The sequence below is a fragment of the Ochotona curzoniae genome, unplaced genomic scaffold (assembly GCF_017591425.1).
Source record: "Ochotona curzoniae isolate NIBS_2020 unplaced genomic scaffold, NIBS_Ocur_1.0 contig_50, whole genome shotgun sequence".
Taxonomy (NCBI): Eukaryota; Metazoa; Chordata; class Mammalia; order Lagomorpha; family Ochotonidae; genus Ochotona; species Ochotona curzoniae.
Genome location: NW_024466446.1, coordinates 1,329,109 through 1,352,162, shown reverse-complemented (window position 1 = coordinate 1,352,162; position 23,054 = coordinate 1,329,109). Strand labels below are relative to the sequence as shown.

At 37.3% G+C, this 23,054-nt stretch overlaps 1 protein-coding gene across 2 annotated transcripts in view; it reads right to left on the bottom strand.

The window, feature by feature from the left end:
* The window catches only part of PCSK5 (proprotein convertase subtilisin/kexin type 5), a 288,359-nt gene that overhangs the window by 129,769 nt on the left and 135,536 nt on the right, over positions 1-23,054 (bottom strand). For both annotated transcript variants that reach the window (XM_040988776.1, XM_040988775.1), the window contains exons 9-10: positions 22,722-22,822; positions 6,069-6,172 (exon numbers count right to left, since the gene is read on the bottom strand). In XM_040988776.1, coding sequence (XP_040844710.1) covers positions 6,069-6,172; positions 22,722-22,822 — 205 coding nt within the window. The remainder of the gene's footprint in view (positions 1-6,068; positions 6,173-22,721; positions 22,823-23,054) is intronic.

Sequence of the window (23,054 nt, the reverse complement as noted above, 5' to 3'; positions counted from 1 at the left end):
GCTCTACTTTAAATACATGTCTCTAGCAATCAAGGTAGTTTAAAGAATTTCCAGTCACCAACAATGCTCTAGTTTACAACATAGTTTCATATCTTCATCCTGATTTCTGGCAGTAAAATATTAATATTAATGGAAAAATATTAATAGATAATTTTAACACTCCTCTTATGTTTATTATTTTCCATTTTCAAAGTACTTTTCATTCAACTCAGTCCCCTCATTATGTTTAATATTATCTGTCCACATCTTACAAAAATAAAGGTATAGCAATCTTAATTGGCTCCCTGAACGTAGACAGAGAGTGTCACTAGGTTCCTAAGTTATTGCAAAATCACAACATTTTTCAAATATAAATCTCTTTATTAACTAATACGATCTGGAACAGACATTATAGGCAAAGAGTAAAACCACTTTAATTCTATTTGAAGGTGGATTTTAAGCACGAAACCACATGCATTTAAAACTTTCCGGAACAGAAAAGCATTAATAATAATAACAAAAAATCTCCTAAAGTGAAACAATCTCATACTATTCATACTCATTGATCTCATACTACTGTTCAGATTGGAAAAAAAGCAACACTTTACATGGGTAGAAATTATTGTTAAACCTTATATATTCCACAGGCATGGACTGAACATGATGATGAGACACCGGACATTTTGGGTAAAGCCACCAGATAAAAACGTGAAGGTAGAGTCTCTATGTGTGGCTTATATCTTTCTTATTCATAAGCTAGAAGAGAGGTTCACATATAAATTGGCCCAAATATGAAAAAAAAAAAACAGAAGTTTTTCTTTAATCAACAAGGAAATGCATCTGAGTTTGCTGACCACAGTGGTATAAGACAGAATCTTGAGAATAAAATCATGTGGCATTTCCAGGGGACAATTTTATTAGGTAGAAGCAAATGTATTCACCTCCGTCTTTCTTTTCTAGTGACCTTATTTTTGCGAATGGGATCAGAACTGGAGTTAACCACCTGATTCTAATCCCACCCCTGACACTGACCAAATGAATAACATTTCCCTCTCTCTGACCTTTGTTCAAAACCCTGTTGTGCAGATTATCAATTAAGGCATATTATATGCTATTATCATAGCTACCAACAGTGAATCGACATGCTAGCTGGTGAAAATGAAATATTATCTGCACAGTGAAATACTAAACTGAAACTCCATCCTTACAAATGGTAACACATCAGAAATCATTTTATACACCTGAAAATCATTTCCAAACCTTCTGTTTTGATGTAACACATGACATGCTTTATGGATTTCAGCACTTCTAATTCTTTTTTAATAAGTGTTATATAAACCGAAAGCAAGATGGGTAGCTATTAAAAATATATTGGAACATCTTAAAATCACCAACGCAACTATTGGAAATAAAATGATGGCAATTCAAGTAATAAAGGTTATTAAAAGTTAACGCCTCCAAGGCCAAGAAGTCATGTTAGACTGTCAATTGTTTTCCCCATGGTGGGTAAACAGAAATAAAAAAAAAATCTAGTAGTTTAGTTGTGGTCAAAGAAAGAGTCAGTGGGGATGGGGAGATTCAGCAACATGCTGGTAGAAAAAACGAGACTTACATAGTCTGGGAGGGCAGTGAAATGGAAGGCGTGGTAACCTCGCTCACTGAGTTGTCATTTTTTGATTTTCAATGACATATTTTTCATTCTTTCGCCTAGTAAAGATGACAGAAGGTCCTAATTTATTATCTGACGTCTATTCCTGTTCCTAGATTTAAGAGAGTTTAACTGTAGACAGTAATATATTCCAAATACAAACACTTTGAAAAAAAAACTATAGAGCATGGATGTTCATGCATTCAATCATGACAGCTGCATATTCAAACCAAGCATGAGGATTCAGGCAGAGGACCTGCGTAGCTCAGGCACTGCTGGGAGTAGAGGGTGATGGGTTTGTTTGCAATTTTCTCAGATTACAACAGTATGAGAAAGGCAAGATCGAGTGAACTGCTTCTGGAGATGATATGAGCCGTGGATGATAATGAAGGCTTGGTTTCAAAACACTCCCATGGCTCTGTGCCCACGCAGAATAGGTCAAAATACCCATGAGGCATGACAATAGAAATCCAATATGTAGGGTGCATTCTGTGGTTGTGGTTGGGGCATATTTTAGATGCTGAGAGAAGGTTCATCAACAGTTTTACCTAACGGGTCCCAGTGGGGCACTGGGATTGACATTAAAGAATAAAATGGTGTGTTGTGAATTTTATGTTTCTGATACAGTGTATAACATGTCAAGCATTCCCTGACATTTCCTCATGTTTTCTGGGCATTCGTGAATAGATATTGGGCTACTGTACTGAAGGAGGTCAGGAAATGTTAGTGACTTAATATGAAGATAACATAAACCAAGGTCAAGGAATAAATCACCTGGATGGCAGAACCCCCTCACCTCTATAGCTCATTTGCATATTATGAGGAATATGAATGTGAATTGAAACAATTTGCTCTTTAAACAAAACAGAAAGGGTTTTTTTTTTCGTGGGAAAGGGAAGAAATAACCAATATTTCTGGAATAAATCCCAACAGATTCATGCCAAAGTTATCCTGGTTTGGCAAATGTGGGTCAGTAGCAAGATACTGGAATTCAGTCTTTTTGTGGTATACCACTTCTGTGCATCTAGTCTAAGACTATTGATTTCCTATTCTCATGCACAAAACTTCTTTCATTGATACATGACATTTACCCCACTTTAAAAAAAATACATCTAGAGGAGACTCAAACTCAAAAGGTGTAAGATGAAGGCGGCAAATCAGATTAGGTTATTGGTTAGCTTCTATAGGCATCTACTCATTGGACTAGGTTTATTCTGAAAGACTTAAGGTGCTGTAAGAATATTTCAATTGTGCTCTAAGAGATTGTTATTATTCTTATTATTGAAGAAGCAACAGGATAATCTTAGTTCAATTAAAATTGTGAAAAATTAAGGCACATTAGCATAACAATGTGGATGTCTCCATCCATGGCACTTCCCTTGTTGTGAACAGTTCTCATGACGGATGGGGTCATTAACAGAGAGTTACTTTAAGCAGAAGACAAAGAATGGAGAAGAAATTTCTCTGTGACTAGTGTGTGATTCAGGCAAGCCCAGAGATGAGAAAACAGAGTCAGATTCTATGCTGTTTCAAGGCCAGTCTCCTTGCCTGTCTGTGAACTTGTCTGTGCCAGTCAGAGGGACTCTGCTTCTGCTTTGGGACCAGGGACCACTTCCATCCTGGGGGACCATAGCTCATGTGTGTAACTATGGGGCATCTGCATTCAAAACTGGAATTAGACACCAATCGAATGCTTCTACTGGCTCGTTCTAATACATATAACATCAGTTCTGTCTCCAGGGATGGAAGAGTATTATGTGAAGTGGACAGATGAAGTTATCAGTGATAACTAAGACTGGTCCAAATCCCAAACTTGAGTTGTTTGCTGCTCTGGTCACTTAGACTTACCCTGACGAAAAAAAGAAAATTCTTACAAGGGGTACTTAACATCCCCTTTAGCAACAGATCCCTACCAAGCAATGGATGAAATTGCTCTCACGTTTTTCATATTAAAAAGTCACTGTTCCAACAAGTGCAATTGCTCAGCACTTGGGCACAATGTTGGCTTTGTTGCCCAAAAGCTAGCCTAGGGAAGCAGAGATATTTTCACATTCACGTCACGCATCCTGGTCACTCAGTGTTAGGCCCGAGTTGGGAGCATGAGTGTGAGTATTCATGGGCATATGCGTCTGTCGGTGGGAAACTTTGTCAGGTCCAACTAGCAAGGCCTGCAAAAGGAGGTCAACAGAAATTAAAGGACAGGCTCTTAACTGAGCTCTCGTGGCACGCATCTCTTCCAAGAATGAATTCTTTTTTGTTCTTTTAGTTTTTATTTCATAAAAAGTCAGATCCCCTCATGACCTGTGTGCTCTGCTTTTGCAAAGCACACTGCTTCTGCTTCTGCTCCTAGCCTCTGCCTTAATCAGTTTTACTTGCAGGACGCTTGGGAGCGGATGGTAATGTTTAGAGTAGGGGGGGAAAATTCTTAAAAAAAATTTTCATCTTATTATGATCATGTTTAGATGAAGTATGGAGCTTACCATCAACAAAATTACAAAACAATTCCCTTGGGAGTCCAGCCTGTTCAGGATAATTCATCTATGAAAAAGTAAACTTTAATTGTTACTCTTGGCAGCCATTGAAGAGACGAGTGAAATATTATCCTAAATATTGCCACGTGCAATAGTGAAATAGTCTTTGCTTTTTGCCAGAAGTAGCATACAGCCTCCTTCAGATTCACGTTTGGGTCTAGTGATTTAGTCTAAATCCTCTGTTTCCCCTCTCCAAAACCAACAGAGCTGAACTTTTATTAGAACCATTTGCTCTTTTTAGTTGCCAAAAAGGAATAAGTAAAACTAAGATGTTTATATTTGGGTTAAAATTGGTTCCTCAGCTTCATGAAGGTCAATGTCCTTAGTCTGTGAAAGTTCAACTAGGAAGTGTGTTGTAGCTTTGGACTAGCCCAGGATATATATGGGTTCTATCAAACTTGCATATCCCCCAGGACAAAACAGTAGGGGTTGGAAGCATGTGAAAACTAGCTAAAATGAAACATGCATGTGACAAATTATGTATTAGATTTTCTGGAATAACTGAAGTTGGAAATAATTTTGGTGCTGTCCATACACTTGTATTTTTGGGGTCAAGTATCTTGATTTTGGCTTCAGGGAAGGGGTTACTACAGGTCCCTGCAGCTGTTTAGATTACAAATTCATAGAACTGTGATATATCACATAGGTGTTTGATAATATCCAAAAGCAGAGGTATCTTCTTTCTTAAACTGGAGTAAAGCGATATTAATCAAATAAATCCTTATGTGACTCTGGTTATCTGGCATATTTATTGGTTTTGGCTTAGCATGAGTCTATACTAAGCTATTTGCAAATAATTTTAAAAATATGTATTTTGGCTTGAATATCTGCACATATGAGGCATAATTCTCTAAGGATATGTTAGTATCATATGAAGATAGTACTATTTAGCTTCCAAAATGTTTCAATTGAGGCAGTTAGAGCCCTTCAAAGTTAAATGACTTGTCTAGGATTAATGAGAATGTTATTTATGATCTGAAGGTCAGAACCTCAAATATTCTGTTGCTATTCCCTATGCTTTGTAATGCTGGTTTCAATCTTCTGGCACATAAAATGATTCTAAGGTTACTGTGGAGTAAGTTTAGATCTGTGTATATGCTAAAATGTATTCTTGGGTTCAATATAAGTGAATTAAGCTTAGGACATTTGCAATTTACGTAAATATATAAAACTTTAGGACATCTGTTTTCCATGATCACTTTTGTTTTACAATACTTTATATTATCCGTGACAAAAAACAAAAAAGCCTATTACTAAAAAGACAGTTTGCAGGGAATATAATCTGTAACATTCATTGGAAAAGCATTCAATTCTTGTTATATACTGTGTGCAGTGGCACAAAGACTTCAAATTATAAAGTTTAATCTGAAGGTTTACTTTATGTGAAACAATAGCTCTTGAAGTCAAAATTTAAAGAAAGCCGTTTAGCAACTTACAGCCCTGAATTATAGTGAATGAGGCATAATACATAATACATAAATACATAAATATATATGTATATCAATTATTATTTAAGAGGATGTATTTACTATAGAATAAGAGGATATTCTATTTTTATTTTTTCCATGACTATATACTTATATTATTACAAAGATCAGTCAGATGATCGATGACAGTAGATAGTAAACTGATTTAGGAGTTCCATAGGCCGACTATGCTCGTGAGTTGATTGAGCTTTTAAAATTTTTGACCTAAAATTTGGGAAGCCACAGAAATCTGCCTTTCATGTGTAGTCTTAATTTTAAAAAGAAAAAAAAAATCTGCCTTTTATTTACCAAAGGATTAAGTTCTTCGTGTGTCAGCACACAACGCAGAGGTTCATTTGAAGGGTTCTAGTGCCTGCTCTCCATTTAAAATGGGGGAAAAAGAAAAATATTTTGCCTGTGACAGAATACGAAAGAAGTTCTCACCCTTAAAACCAGCAGCATTGGTTTTCCAGTCATTAGCGTTCAAATGTCCCGCACGGGATGTCCTGACAATAACATGTTGTACGTCTCTCCAGGTCAGAAACGGACTGGGGAAAGACAAGGCAAGAATCATTGTACCAAAAAAAAATGGGGGAAGCAGAGTCACAAGCAAATCCAAAAAGCAAAATCAAAGTGGCAAAATACTAAAAACAATGGGGTCAGAGATTCAGGTCTGGGACAATCAAATGCCAAATGCCGCTCTTGGTCTCAACATGGAGAAGTGACATGAGTTCATGGGAGGCGGAAAATATAACTGTAAGCTGAAGAAATAGTAGGATTGGAATAGTGTAAGAAAGGGTTTAAAAGAATGAGAGTTTCCAGTTTTCTTGACAAAACGGCTGCCCATGATGGTGCCGTCATCCTCTGTGTAAAATCTTGCGTTTTCATTGGCAATTTACAGTAAACAAAGTCAAAATGGAAGGGCTCTGGAGCACTCCTCGTCCAGCACACAGCTAGGCAACTGAGTGGCAATTGTCCAAAGTACTTAGCAATGTTTAATCTTCCACATAATCTATATGCAGAGTGTTCTATATGAAGAGTTCTCACTGAAGTTCCCACTTGTGATGTTCTTTAGAGAACACGGTATAGGACCACAAATCGGGTTCTTCAGCACAGACAAGAATGGGAATAAGCCTAATTTATGATAAGTAGTTCTACTTGTTATATTGGAATTTTAGTTTTTACGGCTATAGCACTAAAGAGTCCAAAGAAACTATTGAATAGGAAATGCAATGATTGGAGCTACTGCAATGTGAATCATGAATGCACAGAAAAAAAATCCAAGTACAAATGTCCAGACATTTATTCTTTTTAAGAAATAAGTTTACACTGGGAAGCATCTGATGTGAATATAATTCATGAATGAATGTAATTTGCATGAATAGATTTCTAATCAAGATATTCGTTCAATGCCATCTTGAATTTTGAAATCTGATTAATTTGCTTGGGTAAGAAATATGATTCTCATGATGCCTGTGCAGTCAATTTCTTCACTTTTCATCCACTTATTTTAATAAGGAATTTTTGCAATGATGAGTCAGAATATTTTAGGCATGGGGAGAAAAAAAATGATGATTTACTCATTCCTGCCATAAGTTAAATTTTATATGCACATGGCTGAAAACTGGGATCTTTCATGCAGAGAGAAGATGTTATGTCTTAACTGTAGCTAATTACTAACGTCCATTGCTTTATTTTTTATGTTGCACTTTTATGGACCACAGCCACTATATACCTGACTCTGTGTGTGTACTCCTAATGAGTAGGGGACAGTGGGCAAATTCTGCTCAGTGTCTTAACTTCCTGAGGGGGGACTGTGGACGATAATATCTACTTATTTCTTGATACCAACTAAGTCACTTAAAGTGTTGAGAAGTGCTTAACCTAGAGCAAAATAGTAACAGTACAACACTCTGCTGGAAAGTAACAGTACAACACTCTGCTAATCTCAGATCTAAAGTTCTTGTCTGGTGACTCAAATACAAAGGAAATCAAGGGAGAAAAGTGTCATTGAGTTCTGATACCTTTTGCAATGACCTCAGATTAAAACTAACATTTTCAGTTTTCAGAGGGGTAACATTGGGTCTAGAATATTTTGCAAGATTGCTTTCACAATAGAGCTAGTAGTAAGTAAATGAAAACCCAACTCTGAATTTTACCACAATGAAAGCAGAATCATTTTTTCTTTGTATATCACCCATGTAAGGATCAACTTTCAGAAGCTGAGAAAGCATCAAACTTTCAAGAAAAGGAAGGGGCTTGTACGATGAATCCCAGGAGGGAGAGAGTTTTGCTTCTACAACAAACAGCATGATTTTGTTCTTTGCTAACTAGCCCTGAATCCACAAGATGATCCAGGAGATTTTGTGCATGTCAGGGAAATTAAGAAATGACTCAGAGGATAATTTCCAATGTTGGCCTCACCATTGATATTTCAATGCTGCCTGAGATGTGATGCTTATATCTGTTCTTTTTCCCAGGACAATTATATGGATGAAGGGTCAAAATAATAATAGAAACTTTAGTTCAGAAAGATATTCTATTCACTTATGTGTACATGCAGAATCTTCCCAAATAACCATACATGTTTTTATTTTTCATCATTATTAGACCAAAAAGCACACATAGGTTTGATGACTGTACCTGAATCAACCTAGGGTCCTGAAAACATGTTTAATACACCAGAAATGTTCATGCTTTAAATCCTGTTCTTTATGGGAGAAAGAAAGAACTGAACTTCCCATCTTATCTATCAACAGGACAGGATTTCTTCAGAAATCTCAAGTGCAGGGTATTGACATCGAGAACGATGCACTTTCACGATGAAGTTTAGCAGAGTTCATGCAGAGTTGCAAAAATGAGTCTCGGATTGCTTGTAATTTAGATAGAAGATATTGGCTTCAAAAGATTGAGACTCCACATGCAAATAAGGAGATGGTATTCATATAATTTTGCTCTGATGTTTGATCTTGTGTAGTTTCCAAAATGATCTAATTTGAAAATTTCCCAAATTTCTCCAAAATAAAGACAAAAAGATAGTAAGAGAAGCCAGTGGGTTTGGAATCACCCATGCACAGCGCTCCCTGTTCAGCTTCTACGTACAACTGCTAGCAAATAAATTAAAGCTTGCTTTTGTGGGACTTTGGTAAATGAACCAGCAGATGCGAGATTTTTTTTCAATCTCTCTCTAAATAAAAGAATAGAAATTTGTTTAAAAAAAAGAAAAAAAATCCTCATCAACAGTTTTCCAAGATGTGTGAGCACCAGAAATAAGTTTGTATTTGGCGGTCCTTAAAACAAAGGAATGATGTGAGATCTTATGTAACTGACTCAACTGCACTTGTCATAGAGAAGAAAGACCAAATTTTCCTCCTATTCACCTAAATGGGTCTAACAGCATTTACAATTTAGGGGCAAGTAATAAAAGGGACATCAGACATATGTTACTACAGAAAGATAACTTAACAGTTAGAGGAGCAACAGCAGAGTTAAAGAATAATAACTGTTTCCTATGTAGGGTAACCTTTAAAAAAAACAAAGAGTCATTTTGTCTAATCATATTATTAGGATGACCAACCAGATCAGTGAGAAAATTACATGACATATACTTAATGAAGATATCTGATCTATAAAATATTGAATAATGTTCCAAGACAAATCCAGTCTCCTTCATGTTTCTGGAAAGTGTGGGAAACTTAAGTGGGAATAGGTAGCCAGAAAATTAATGTCATTGTAGTGAGGCTATGAAATCATCAATTATGGAAATGGATTTTGCTTGAACAGGAGCACCACAATGAGAGACAGAACATTCAGCGACTGCTGAGATTGGTAGAAATTGTACTCTGATACCTGTCATGACACACAAATGATGATGCAAGAATAAAATAATGATTATCCAACAAAGGATATCAATATTGTTTTGTCAGGTGATAAGGAACCTAAAACATTGTCAGTCCTGCTGACATTCGGTGGTGGTGGTGGAGAGGGTGGCGGCACGAATTTATTTTGTTTCTTGTTCAACATTTATTCAAAAACCCCAACTCTAAAATTGAGTTGTAGCATCAGAACACATGATATTCTTTCAAGATTTAGAAATGTGACTTGTATTGGTGTCAGCTAGACACCTACTTACGATCCATTCACACCTGAACAAAAGAGGAAAAGAAGAAAAGAAAAAAAAAAAAGGAAAATTGGTTCAGAACTGTCCAAGTGAAATTTTTATTTTACTGTTTTATGAAACTGTGTTCTTATTCCCAGAATTTGGTTGGGGCCAAGGATAGAGAAATTTGGTCTCTAAACAGAATTAAAATGAATTTACTATTTACAATGGACACTTGTGCCATTTAAACCCAAGTGCCTCCTTTTGTTTATTAATTCTGGATTACCACTGTAGATACTTGTTATTATACATTTTCGGTAGTTCCTACAAACAAAAAGTTTGTGTGTAAGCTCAATCACACTCTTCAAATACGTTTCTATTATCAACTCTGATAGAATAAAACTTGAGGGCCAAACTACCAGAGTGACACGGTTTGAGATGGCATGCAGTAAAGCCAAGCCACGAACGAATTGGAGCTTCCCATCAGGTCTGCCTTGTTCATTCTCTGCAACAACTGCACCAGAATGTTACCTTCAAGACTTCTCTATCCGACCTGCAAACCGGATCTAGGTTTGATGCTCTCTGGTCTTTCCAAGCTTTAAGATCTCGTGTTGTAGGCAACGTGCAACAACGTGAGAACTTCTCTCAAACTTACCCCATCAAAGAGTGAGGAACACTTGACCACTTTCCCTCTTTTGCTCAGATTGTAGTCTGTTCTAGAACTGGACATGGGCCCACATAAAACCATAGGCTTAGTCTTACAAGAAGAACTTGTCACCCACACTATTTCCATTTTTCATTCAAGTTGATTCTTAAATAAAAATAAATGTGCATTTAATCACATGATAAAAGTATCCTTTATGTTGCACAGTCAGGAAGATCTAAGGAAAATCATAGCGTTGTATTGAACAGCTTTGCAATAGTGGACAATTTACTTTGTAATGGGGAAACAATATCACTTAATCTATAGTATAGTTGCAAGAATTTGAGGTAAAGAGTTCAGATGAGTACCAGTCATTAGACAATCTTAAATTCATGATGCTACCAAATTCAAAACTTTTTGAGGAACTACAAGTTGCCACAAGTGGAAAATTTCATAGCTGGCTTCCCACAAGAGATCTCAGTCAGGACATGGGTACAGTAGAATACTGCTAATTTTACCTTCTGGCAATGTATTATGAAACAAAATGAATTTCACATATAGGCTTGAGCCAAAACACCTAGATATCTTATCTTGTATGTGCAAATATTCCAAAACTTAAAAATCCAAACTCTTAACCCAAGTATTTCTTGTAAGAAATATTCAACCTATTTAATGCGTCTGGCATGTGACATGCTGTCAGAGAAAACAGTTACTACAACGTGTTGACTGACAACCATAAGAATTCTGCATTGTTTTCTGAATTCATGCTATCATTTGACAAATCTCCATTTAAAGAGATTAAACTTTCTTTAAAGTTTCCAAATTTCCATTTTTTTAAAAAATTTTGACTAATACATGACCAAAATAGCACTTTCTCAACTCTGGCATATTTCTGCCAAGTGTGATCATAAGCTTACCCAGATCTGTCAACAAGATTTGGTTTTAAGAAGCTCCTAGTGTAGCAGGCAGAGTGACTGCTTGGGGAATGAACTGTTTGTACTCACAGTGATTGTAACAACTCCTTTTTATCAGTGGGAGATCATGACTCCTGTTGCTTGCCCATTGAAGCTGTGATGTTGCAGAGGATGGAATGTTCTTTGGTTTGATATCAGAGTGCATTAGAGTATAAAATGCTAGAAGGAGAACTAAAAGCACATTTATTTATCTAAATGAATTGCCAGACTGAAGAAATTCTTTTGAGACTTTTTTTTTTAACACAGTCAAAAAATGTTCAGGGTTCTCACTTTGAAAGCCTCCAGGAACACCCTGAGATGAGAAACAAAAATGACTGCATCTCTGCTAAACCACTATTTAAATAATTTTTAAATTATTCAGTTTTTTTCTCAGTTTTTTTTCCTTCTTAAATATACAGGATCAAAATGATGCTCATATATACACTAGTGAAGAAGTAAATTTATAATCTAGACTTTCTAACACTCAGCTTTAATTTTAAACTTTAATGAAAACCATTATGTATTCTAAAATTTAAAGTAAATACTGTCATGTCTATTAAAAAAACACATTATGTTTACAGACAGGAAAAGATCAATGAAGAATAATGGGAATGTATGAAACTTTTGGAAATGTTTGAAAGAAACCTGTGGTTGATGTGACAGGAACAAGGTAAAGTTTTTAAGGAAAATGATTTTCCATTTTCTTTTTCATTTTGTATCTCCTTTTATATACGCTGCTATTACTCTATCTTATCTTTCCAGACTCTGAAAGTGAGGGAGGTACATGACAAAGAATCCTAGCAAATAAAAGACAACTTTGCCAGGAATTTCTAAGGACAAATGGAGAAAAATCTTCCATCTGCTGGTTCACTCCCCAAGTGGCTGCAATGGCCAGAGCTGAGCTGATCTGATGCCAAGAGCCAAGAATTTCTTCTCATTCTACCACGTGGGTGCAGGGTCCTAAAGTTTTGAGCCATTCTCTACTTCTTTCCCAGCCCACAAACGGGGAGCTGGATGGTAAGTGGAGCAGCCGAGATGAACTGGCACTCATAGGGGATCCCGGTGCATACAATGCAAGGATTTAAGAACTCAGCCATCGTGTCTGACCCTCTATATGTATCTCTAATGCTCTATATTTTTTCTTTCAGTCGTCCACACCTCTCCTTCCCCACTGAAATACAGATGTGATAGCTAGAGCCATAAGAGTCATTGATAAAAGTTCAAGAAGATAACATCAACTTTGGACTTGTAGCTTTTAGCTTCTTAATCAACTTCTTAGCTGTCAACTGGTGTATGTCTTGCTGTATGAGCCACTCTTTCCTGTCACTGCACACATTTCCTACAAGATGATCTCTAAGAGAATGAGCAGTGACTAGTAGGTACTGAAGCCTCCCTGTGGGCCAGGCACACTGTGGCAACCACTGTAGAGTCATCATTTGCTTTATTCCCTATGACCATTCTGTGAAATACGTACTGTCATTGCTTTCATTTAAGAACTAAGGACTCCAAAGCGCAGAGAGCGTAATGACTTATCCGGGTTCACATGAGCAGCAAGAGTTCACATCTGTCCAGGCAACCTCTCGAGCTAAGTACTGAACCCAGGTTGCCACCACTGTCCCAGGAAAGGAAGAATTAGCCAGCAAATCTTGAAGGGATTTGCTACTTCTACACAGTATAGAAAAGGTGGGAATTATGCTCTCCTATCCCAACACACTCACTTTCAAAGGATTTGAGAGGAATGCACCAGGAGTTTTGTCCATCATCTCAGTAGGTCAGTTGGAAGCCAGAAAACACCACATCCCCTCTGAAGCCAAGTTCTCATTAACAATAGTTAAGTAAAAAAAAAAAAGGGGGGGTGGGATACAAAAAAAAAGGAAAAAGAAATGCAAAAGGAGAAAGAGAAGTCAGCAAGCAGGCTGGAGAGTGCAAGAAAGACTGCAGAGAAAAGTTAGGAAAAGTCTGAACACAGGGGCGACACATTGATACGGCAGAATAACATAGGGTACAAATGTAAGAATTATTTAGAAGAAAGATAAGACAAAGGTGAGATGATAGAACTGAAGCACATCCACCTTCAGAATGCCAGCATTGGTCCTGCTGTAGGGGTCCACAATGATTGAGCCCACTGTTTCCTTGATGCCTTGTGGGTGCTGATGGAACCCCACCCCATGTGTACCCAAAATATACACAGTTCAACTTTAATCTAAATGTAAAATATACGTAGGAGATCAAGGAAGTTACATGAAACAGTATGAGATTTGTGCATTAAAAGATGTGAATCAAAGACATTAAGAAAAAAATAAATGTGGACTGCCACAGTAGTATTCTGTTCATTTAATCCATTTACTTGAGGGGAAAGATTTTTGTGTATATAAAATATATAACCTAATAGTGTTGAAATATGCATCTTTCAAATGATCTTTTTTAAGGATAAATATGCAACTAACTTAGAGTTTCGAAAGAAAAATTAAAGACATTAGGCCAAAAGAAATTCAACAGCTGTTCTAAAGAAAAACGGTAATCCAAAACCACTGGTATTGCCTGTCTAACATGATTTTGCCACAGGGCAGTGGGGGAAAATAAGTCCATAATAAGCGGCAAAAGTGACAGAGATTATTACATACTTAAAAGCATTTTTCTTATTGTTATCGTATCAAAGAGGAAGTGAAAACCTCATTAGAAAGTAATGACGGCCAAACAAAAGTATAGTGAAAGGTACACTTGCATATTTAATAAGCTGCACCAATATGAATTAAAAAAAAAATAAGTGAAGTACCTTTCAAGTGGGCCCAAGGTCTCCAGACAAATGCAAGTCATGTCGTGATTTTGCGATACTTGATACCCAAGTGTTGGCAGAAATCAAGGCCGATTTTGAAGTCGAATTAACCTGAGGCAGCCTGACTCTCTGTTTACCATCATGCTAGTCAATTCTAATCTGTTAAACAGTGATGGTGAAAGAGGAAGTGAGAAAATGCTAGGTGAGAATCTAAGTTGTGACTAAAAGATGGTGATGGTCTCTCCAGGCTGAGGACTTTCCATTTGTGGTTCAGGAACCAGTTCAAGATTTTTCAGATTCTTTTAGAGGAAAACCTTCCTAACAGTCTCTAGCATACTTAAGATTCTCAGAAATAAATCAAAAGATCAGATACTATTATCTACTTGAAGAATTCATAAAGGACACATATTTGCCTAAATACTGATTTAAGAATAATCATAACAAAATCTTTTTCTGTTAAAGAAAACTTGAAAATAAATGACAAGCTAACCATATCTTTGCAAGAACTAGGATTTGATGATTTATACAGAAACAGTAAAACAGTAACAATAGGACAGCATAGGATAGCTCACGCAAACTAGTATAAATATGAATGAAGTGTGACTTTAAAACACACCTTTGAAATTCAAAGTGAATTGATTTCTATAACTTATAATTTCTCAGTATCAATTCTCATTTCAATGGAAATCACAGCTCGAAGCCCTGAAATGTGCTTCAACCTAATCTTGGTTGACTGCAAGTTAAAGCATTATTTGCTTTAAAAGTAGAAAAGTACTAAGGGGAACAACAGACTTGGAAGTGAAGACAAGATGCAGATAAAAGGTTATAAAAGCATGAAATATTTCACAACAAATACGTTCATATCTATTGGGACTGAAACTAACAAGGATTTAAGCAATCAAATGGCTGATGAAATTGACTACGTAGGGAAACTTTCAGTATACACATATGTATGATTTATAATATTTTTTTACAAAGATAGTATATTATTTTGGTAATAATAATCTAAGCTTTAAAAAATGGATGTACTCATAATAATACTGGTGGTCATGGAATTGCTTTTCCCAGCATGTGTCACTGTAAAGCGTGTATTTATTTGCTTCTATCTGTGAATGGCAAATAGAATGAACAGGATGGTTGCTAGTACAACCAGGATGGAAATCCATCTGCTAGATTCTTAAGACTGGCATGTCATCTTTCACATGACAGAAAAACAAGGTGATAGGCCAGTTTCAATGTTACCAAATAATGACAAGATCATTTACCAGAAGTGAGAAAGGAAAAAAAAAAATCTATGCCAAACGCGTAGACAGTTTCAAAATAAACGGAAAGCACTCCTAACACTGCTTTAAGTGAAAAGCAATCCATTCCATTGCCATTTTTATTCTCCTTTGCCTGAGGACCCTTGACCACTCTCACCGAACAGTTCCTACACAGAACAGATGGACTCTGGGCAAACTTCCAATGTTACGATTTTATTAAAAAAATTTTAAAAAAAACCCCAAACTGGTAACAATTATTTTATTTTCCAGGTATGAGATCCTTTGCAACAGAGAGTTTCAGCCCAATGAAAATGATAAAATTGAATACATCTGTTACAGGAAAATAAGGATATTAGATGTCAATTCTAACAGCACCTAACTCAGAGCAGTGAATAAGAATCCAGCATGACTAATATCCTCACTCCCTTATCACACTCTGTCCAGGAAGCTCTCTACAACACTCTTTCAAGTCCTTTGTAAAGGACTCCAAGCACATTCCTCTAAGAGGCATTAAGAGCCTACATATCCCTATCCTGAATTTCATTCAAATTCTCTCCCATCATCCCAACATTCCCTGGTTGTGTGTTGAACGTTTCAGATAAAGTAGAATTTCCACCAAAGATCTGAAAAAAAGACTTTCCATCTTGTGGATGACCAGGTGAACAATTTCAATCATTGAAACGCTGCAGTTTCCCACCTGTCTCTAAATTTACTGTAGGACTACATAATTAATCTTGTTTATTTTGCCCACAAAGGCCTGGTCATGATTATGAACAAGGTTGGATGGAAACGGTGAAACACAGTGAATCCACAAACAACAACTCTTACAGGCAAAGAAAAAGCTGGATCACTTTTATGATTCCAGCAAAAGAAAATATGCCATCATTTCATTGCTTGCTTAATTGTCTCTTTTTCTTGGCCATGGTTCATTCTCTTACTTTTTCCCCACTATCAAAATACCATGCTTTATTTTTTTCCTTTTTCCCTTATGTGGCAGGTGGTCTCTAGGGAAACCGGATTCACTGGGCACACATCATGCATGCCTAGCTCTTCAGGGTACACAAGGAGAGCCTCAAATATGTCATAGAAAAGTCATATTGTCTTTCAATTCCATTTTCCATGAAATTTTTGTAGCGCCTTTGTGCTCAAGATCTTAGCACAGTGTTATTCACTACATGCCAAATTACCTCAAGACTAAATGCAACTCTGACTCGTAAGATGCATTGCTGTTTTAAAGTTATGAAAAAGTGGCTGTTTTCCAAATAACACAGTTGCAGTAGCAAGGTGCTTGTTCAATAAATATTTCTGGAGCATATCAAGCAACATTAAAACTGAACTTGTTGATGTCCTAACCCCATTAACTACAGGTTTCTAAACTAATACTCATTCATGCCTTTAAATAACCATAGCAAAGCTCTCGTTTTCAGCATATATTATTCACTCACTGTTGAGAAAGGTCTTTGAAGGATATTTGTAATCTTACTTATTCTGCAAGCTGCCCCTCAATCTCCCTTGCTGCAAGTTGTACCTTCTTTCTCAAAATTCATGACCTTTTGGTTGATTGTTCCCTTTCATAACTAACCACTCTGTTGTGTTGCACTTCTTAAAATAGGAAGGTGGGGATAGGAATGTGGCACAGCCTTTTAAGCTTGCAATGTGGGCATTGCATATCAAGACCCAGCTAGCTTCTTGTTAATCTGAATAGCAAGATAAAGGAGGATAGCCCAAGTACTTGTGTCCCTGTATCCATCTGCAGCCAGCGATGGAGTTTCTGGCTCCTATTTTGAATTGGCCCAGATCTGGAAAGTGAACCAGTGGATCCTTCCTTTGTCCCTCTGCATTTCAAGTAAATAATATTTCTTTTAAAAATAGAATACCGGGCCTAGCATGATAGCATAGTAGTTAAAGTCCTCGCCTTTAATACGCCGGGATCCCATATGGGGACAAGATGTATATACTCACCACAAAACTTGACCTCATGTGTGGTTTCTTAATCAGATTCAGCATCACCACAAATAGATGAAGACAAATCTAATAAAGAAGAACTATTGCAATCTTTGAAACATGCACTGTCGTTTGATTTGTGTTGCATGTTCTATTCCAGGTATTATAGTTTATTTCACTAGGAATGTATTGCTTGGAGATTTCAACATATCCGATGCCATAATTCACTGTCTCAGCATGAATAGCAAGTCATACATGTCATTAAAATAATATGATTTTAAACTTAGAGTGTTCTTATTTTCTTACTAATGGCAAAATAGATGGATTGATTTTTTAGTCTAATTAAAAATTATCATAATATAAAAAAAACAGATCCTCCTATCACTAGGATCAGCAATTATGTTGTCCAGAGAAGACAGAAAAAAACAGCAACCCAAAAGTTTTAACTTTTACATGACAGAAATGTTCTGGAAGTAAAAAAAAAATTATAGGTCAGGACAATGTAAGTACAGGTCAGGTACAGGCCAAGTTGGTTTAAACAGACTTGAAGTTTAGTTAGATTTTAATAGAATCTTCTTTTAGAAGCACAGAAAAGCTGATGAGGCTATGGAAAGGGTCATCATGGAGAATGTCTTTTATTATGCTTTGATTAAAGAGATTAAATGGTAGGCTATGAAGTATAAATCAATGGACCTGGGTCATAAGTCATTTTCTGTTTTTCTTGGGAAGAAAAACATTTGATAGTATACAGGATATTACCTTATGTACAACCAGGGTCAAAATGTTCATGTAATGAGTAAAATCTACAGACCCTTGGGGTTACATCTAAATATGAAATTTTATATATTTCTTGTAAACTTGCTATTATATCAGCAGATTTTTTCTAAGGAATCATCAGGAAACTAAAGAGAATTAATTTGCTGTACACAACGGCTTAAAACTCAGAGGCTCCCACCTTCCTTCTTGACCTCCTTTCACTTTCTACAATGTTAATTTTGAGTCTTAGTGATAAGTACTTCCAGAAGCATCAGGTGTCACTGGGAAAGCTGGTGAACCACTGCACCATCAATCACTGCAGGGAAGACTCGTTACAGATCCAGCCGCAAGATGTGTAGCCAGACCCAGGGATGTTCTTGCCTCCAAAGACTTTCATGCTTGTGCTAATTCTCAGAATCCCAAGGGAAAAATGAAAGGCATCTATACATGACGAATTTCTAGAATTCCTCTGAGGGTCAGTAAGAAACTGAACGAAACCGCCAACTCCGACTTTCTTCTTTTCTTCAAGGCACACATCTGATTTATTCCCTTGTCTATACCCGCAGAATGTGTGTCCAACTTACCTGCCTTTTTCCCTATCCACACTTCCATTGCCCTGCCTAGGCTACCCTAATTGCTCATGAACTTCTGAATGCGTTTCAAATGGTTTACACAACTTGATCCCACAAACTTTAGATATTACAATAAGACATCTGTAATATCTGACACATGAAAATGTTATTTTACATGCTAGAAGAGGAAAACCTCTGGGAACTGCAAAAGAACTAAGAGCTATGCTATAAAAAAAAAAAAGCTTAATTACTACATAATAAGAGTAGGCTTTCAGTGGGGCAGGATTAAAAAAATAAGCACAAGGAGGAAGGCAAATCTCTCCTCTGAACTTTCCTGTGCTCAGTTCAGTCTGAACAACTGAACTATCCCATCTGTTTCTTAGTTTCCTTATCCAGGGAAGGAGAAAGAAAATACTGGCTAAATCCCAAGCTATTACAAGGTGAATGGGCCTGTTGACCAAGGTTTTCATTATGATGGACATCTTTGGAGACTGTACTATTTGAAACCATTAGTTAAGGTACAAAGTTGAGTCCGGAGAAAATTGGCTTCTACATAATCTGAACTTGAAAAGCGCTAGAGGACAGAGTGTATTGTCTGTGTGTATGTAGACATAACAAAGCTATTTTCAAGCTAGGTGCTGGCAGAAGGCCCGTGGTAACTGCTTTGTGAGTCTGGTTACAATTATTCCACTCTACGGAGTTATCCAGGATGGTATATCCCTTTTCTGTCCACTCGGCCTCAAGTTGAAATTCATGCTGCTTTTACCTCACCAACCTTTGCACTTCTCTCTGATGTTCGCTTAACTCTCACTCTCCTCAGACTGTGTGTGTGCCAGAAATCTTAGCTAAATTCTAAGCCCACATAGCCTCCCAATACACAAGACGCCTGACAGGCAGGCGTGCGTGGTACCTGCTGCTGCGTGCACAGGCCCGGGGCAGGGACACACAGGCCTGCATTTCTTACTGTTTGTGCACGCGCTTGCTAAGTGCCAACTGAAATGAATACACCTCTCCTGAAAAGCCAGGGCCGTGTTACACTCATAACCAAATCATGTTCCTGCCCCTCACTCCCACTCCCAGTCATACAGCTGAATGTGGCCTTCTGGAAAATTCTTCATGAAAACAGAACAAAAGGATAAGGCTGGTTTACAGGGTGTCATGACCATGCTTATTCCAATATTTAGAAATGTTCATGTCCATCCAATACTCCTCTGTGGCCTTCCTTGATCATGCTCTGTTCTAGAAATTGGAGGACCCCTAGTGAGTCTTTTTTTTTTTTTTTTGCAGAACTGTCCTGATAAAAATGCAAGCCTCAACTATGTGAGGCATGACTTTATAACAATAACTGTACCCCATTTATTTAGGGCGTTTTTATTGCACTAGATTTATACTCAGGCAAGACATATTTTAATGACAGGTAAGGTAAAAGGCATAGCATAGCTGATCAAACAGAACCACATAAAATGCACGCAGATGAAATTTTAGGTTTATAAGAAATGCAGATGACCTGTTTAATTTTATGGGAAAATAATGTTAAAGACGACTTTTTAAAATCAACAGCATATGGGGTGAATCATCCTTTGCCTCAACACTTCTTTACACGCCTTGATCTTTCAGTGTCTCAACACGGATCCATTCCACTAAAACATAGAAGATAGAAGGACTTCCCTCAGCTGCGTTAAGTTAGCCAAAGGGAGGCCAGTCAGTTCTGGTGAATGATAAGTCAGCAGAGTGAGAGATGGGTTACAGCAGTGAGAAGTCACTAACCAACAGAGCAAGAGGATCTGCAAGGTAAAAATCCTATACATAACACAATTCACTCCATAGGATTCTGTTCCCTTGTAATTGATGGACCAGATGACTACTGCAATGTTTGTTGAGAATTGGCCTTGTTCACAACATTATGCTTCAATAGTATACAACAGTAGAAATTGTCTAAGTGACCCAGAATTGCAGGTCTGTGCATATACACACATACATACATACATACATCTCTTTACAGCTAGTCTTAGATATCTTTCCTGCTAGCTGGGGCCAATGGATTATTGATACTATCTTACCACCAACGCCTGGTCCCATATTCTAGTACTTAAACCTCATTCCTTCAATTTTCAGCTACACTTTTAGGTAAAGGTTGATCTATGCCAAGAGTCAATGGAAATATAAGATGCAGTTAATCTGTTTACCATCCATACGGCCCCATGATTAAACTACACCATGAAAGTCTTAGAATACAATGGATTTCGCAAGCAACCAGAAACTTGGAAAGTTCCCTCCATTCTTCACAGCACTGGCAAATAAATAAATAATATTTAAAAAATAGTACAAGTGTAAAAGGGAGAAAAAAAGCTGTAGTCTTTCACCACATTCCCTACCCTCAGAAGGACCCAATGTCACTGAGAGCGCTTCTTGAGTTTTGAACTTCAGCTTTAGAAGCGGCTAACAAAACAGCTGTCGGAAGTGATAACTGTGCTGTGACATTTCAAAGCCCCGAGTGTCATCTCAGTCTGCGGTGTGACAATCACACTACGGTATCCGTTTACATTCCAGCCTTTATAGGATGAATTACTGATTTTTTAAAAAAATATATTTTTTGGACAGGAAAACATTTAAAGAAACAACCTGAAGTTTCAAACTGAAAACCACATTTTTTTCTTCAGAAATCCTGGTTAGATTTCATCAAATTGAAAACACCTTTTGCTTGAAATTCTGCCAGAGCACTCCAATGAGAAATTGGACATGAGTATCTACTGGATAAAGGTTAGTCTCTTGACAAACCAAACTTTTAACACAACAGATTACAACAGTTTCACTTCTAACCTCATCAAAATCATGGGAATCCATAGGATCGTGGGGGCTTAGATATCCCTGATTGTCAAGTTTTAGATCAAGGGCCATCCAAAGATACGGTGTCATTTCCAGGGTCTGTGTTCCACTGCCTGCATGAACTGAGAGCATTATATGACTTGGTGGTTTATGTTACCCACATTATGTTCAGGTTAGTTGCCTTGATACAGACTGTCTCATGGAAGAGCAGCTGTACACACAGGGCCATGAGCTTTGAGAATGAACTAGCACCATTCTAAGTGTAATACTTAAGTCCCTTCATCATCTATATTCCCTCCCTGCAGGACAATCTCAGAGAACGGGCTCTCATTGTCTTTTCTGAAATCATCCGATCAGATGTGTTTGGAATTTAAAAGATTTGTTTTTCAAAGATGGGGTCCATAACAAATATTATAACAAATATTATAGCAATCCTCCAGCAGGGCCTGGGCTAATATCTCATAATCAAATACATGAATATCTGTGCAGTGCAACTTAGGAATTCTCAACATAAAAGTAATAGACATCCACTGTGACTATCCTCACATCGGTTAAGAGCGAGCGCTGTTTTCAGATGCATTTGGGTATCACACAGGTAAAAGAAGTTTCAATTTTCTGGGCATTTTGGATTTTGAAGCTGAGGATAGGAGACGTTAGGTCTACAGTAAGTGTTGAAGAAGTTATAACAAGTTAGCCTATTTATTTTCAGAGAAAAATAAAAGAGAGAGAGAGATGGTACTACAAAAAGAGTGATTTTTCACACGGAGAATTTAACAAATTGAACAGCATTAGAAGTAAGTGGCTTGTACTTACTCCTGAGCTCCTGCCATGTGACTGACATACCTGCCCTGCAGAGTCAACGTACGATAGTGCTATTGTCAAGTTCAGGGCTGCCTTGCTGTGGTGCAGAGAAAGGAACTGCAAGTGGGCAGACCTGACAACCCTGGGACACGTGGGATCATTTCCAGACTAGAATAAAATCTCACCAAGGCTCGAGTGCTGGAGCCAACTGGCATGCATATCTTATGACTCCATAATAAAGTAATTACCCACTTTGATTTTTATTTTAAGTATATGAAATCCAAAAGCACTTTTCTTTTTATTAATGTAAGGGAGCTTTCTTAAAGCCCCAATCATTGAAGTTTTAAAAGTGGGGTAGGGAAATTTTACTCTAAGTTGTCATGCTAAGGACCATACTCAGGAGAAGGGAAGCACCTGCCTGAAGCCCAGGGGTTGTGACCAATGAAAACAGAGAACAAGGCTTACTTGGCTTCCAGGGCTAGCGCAATGATGCCTGCAGCCATGGGGGCTGAGGCTGACGTCCCAGTGTGATTGTCCGTGCAACGCTGCCTCAGATCTGTAGTGATCTAGAAGATAAAATGGAAAAATTTAAATCTCTGAGGCCAATGTGAGTCACATGCAAGCACAACGATATCTATCTAACCTGTACAAGCAGTGTGTGTGTGTGTGTGTTGGGGTTGGGGAGGAAGTGGTTGAAATAGTTCTCTTTCTCTTATCCCTACATTTTTTTTTTTTATTATTACCAGATGACTTCCACACAATTGCAGTTAATTGCCATGTTACATTGACCTTGAACAG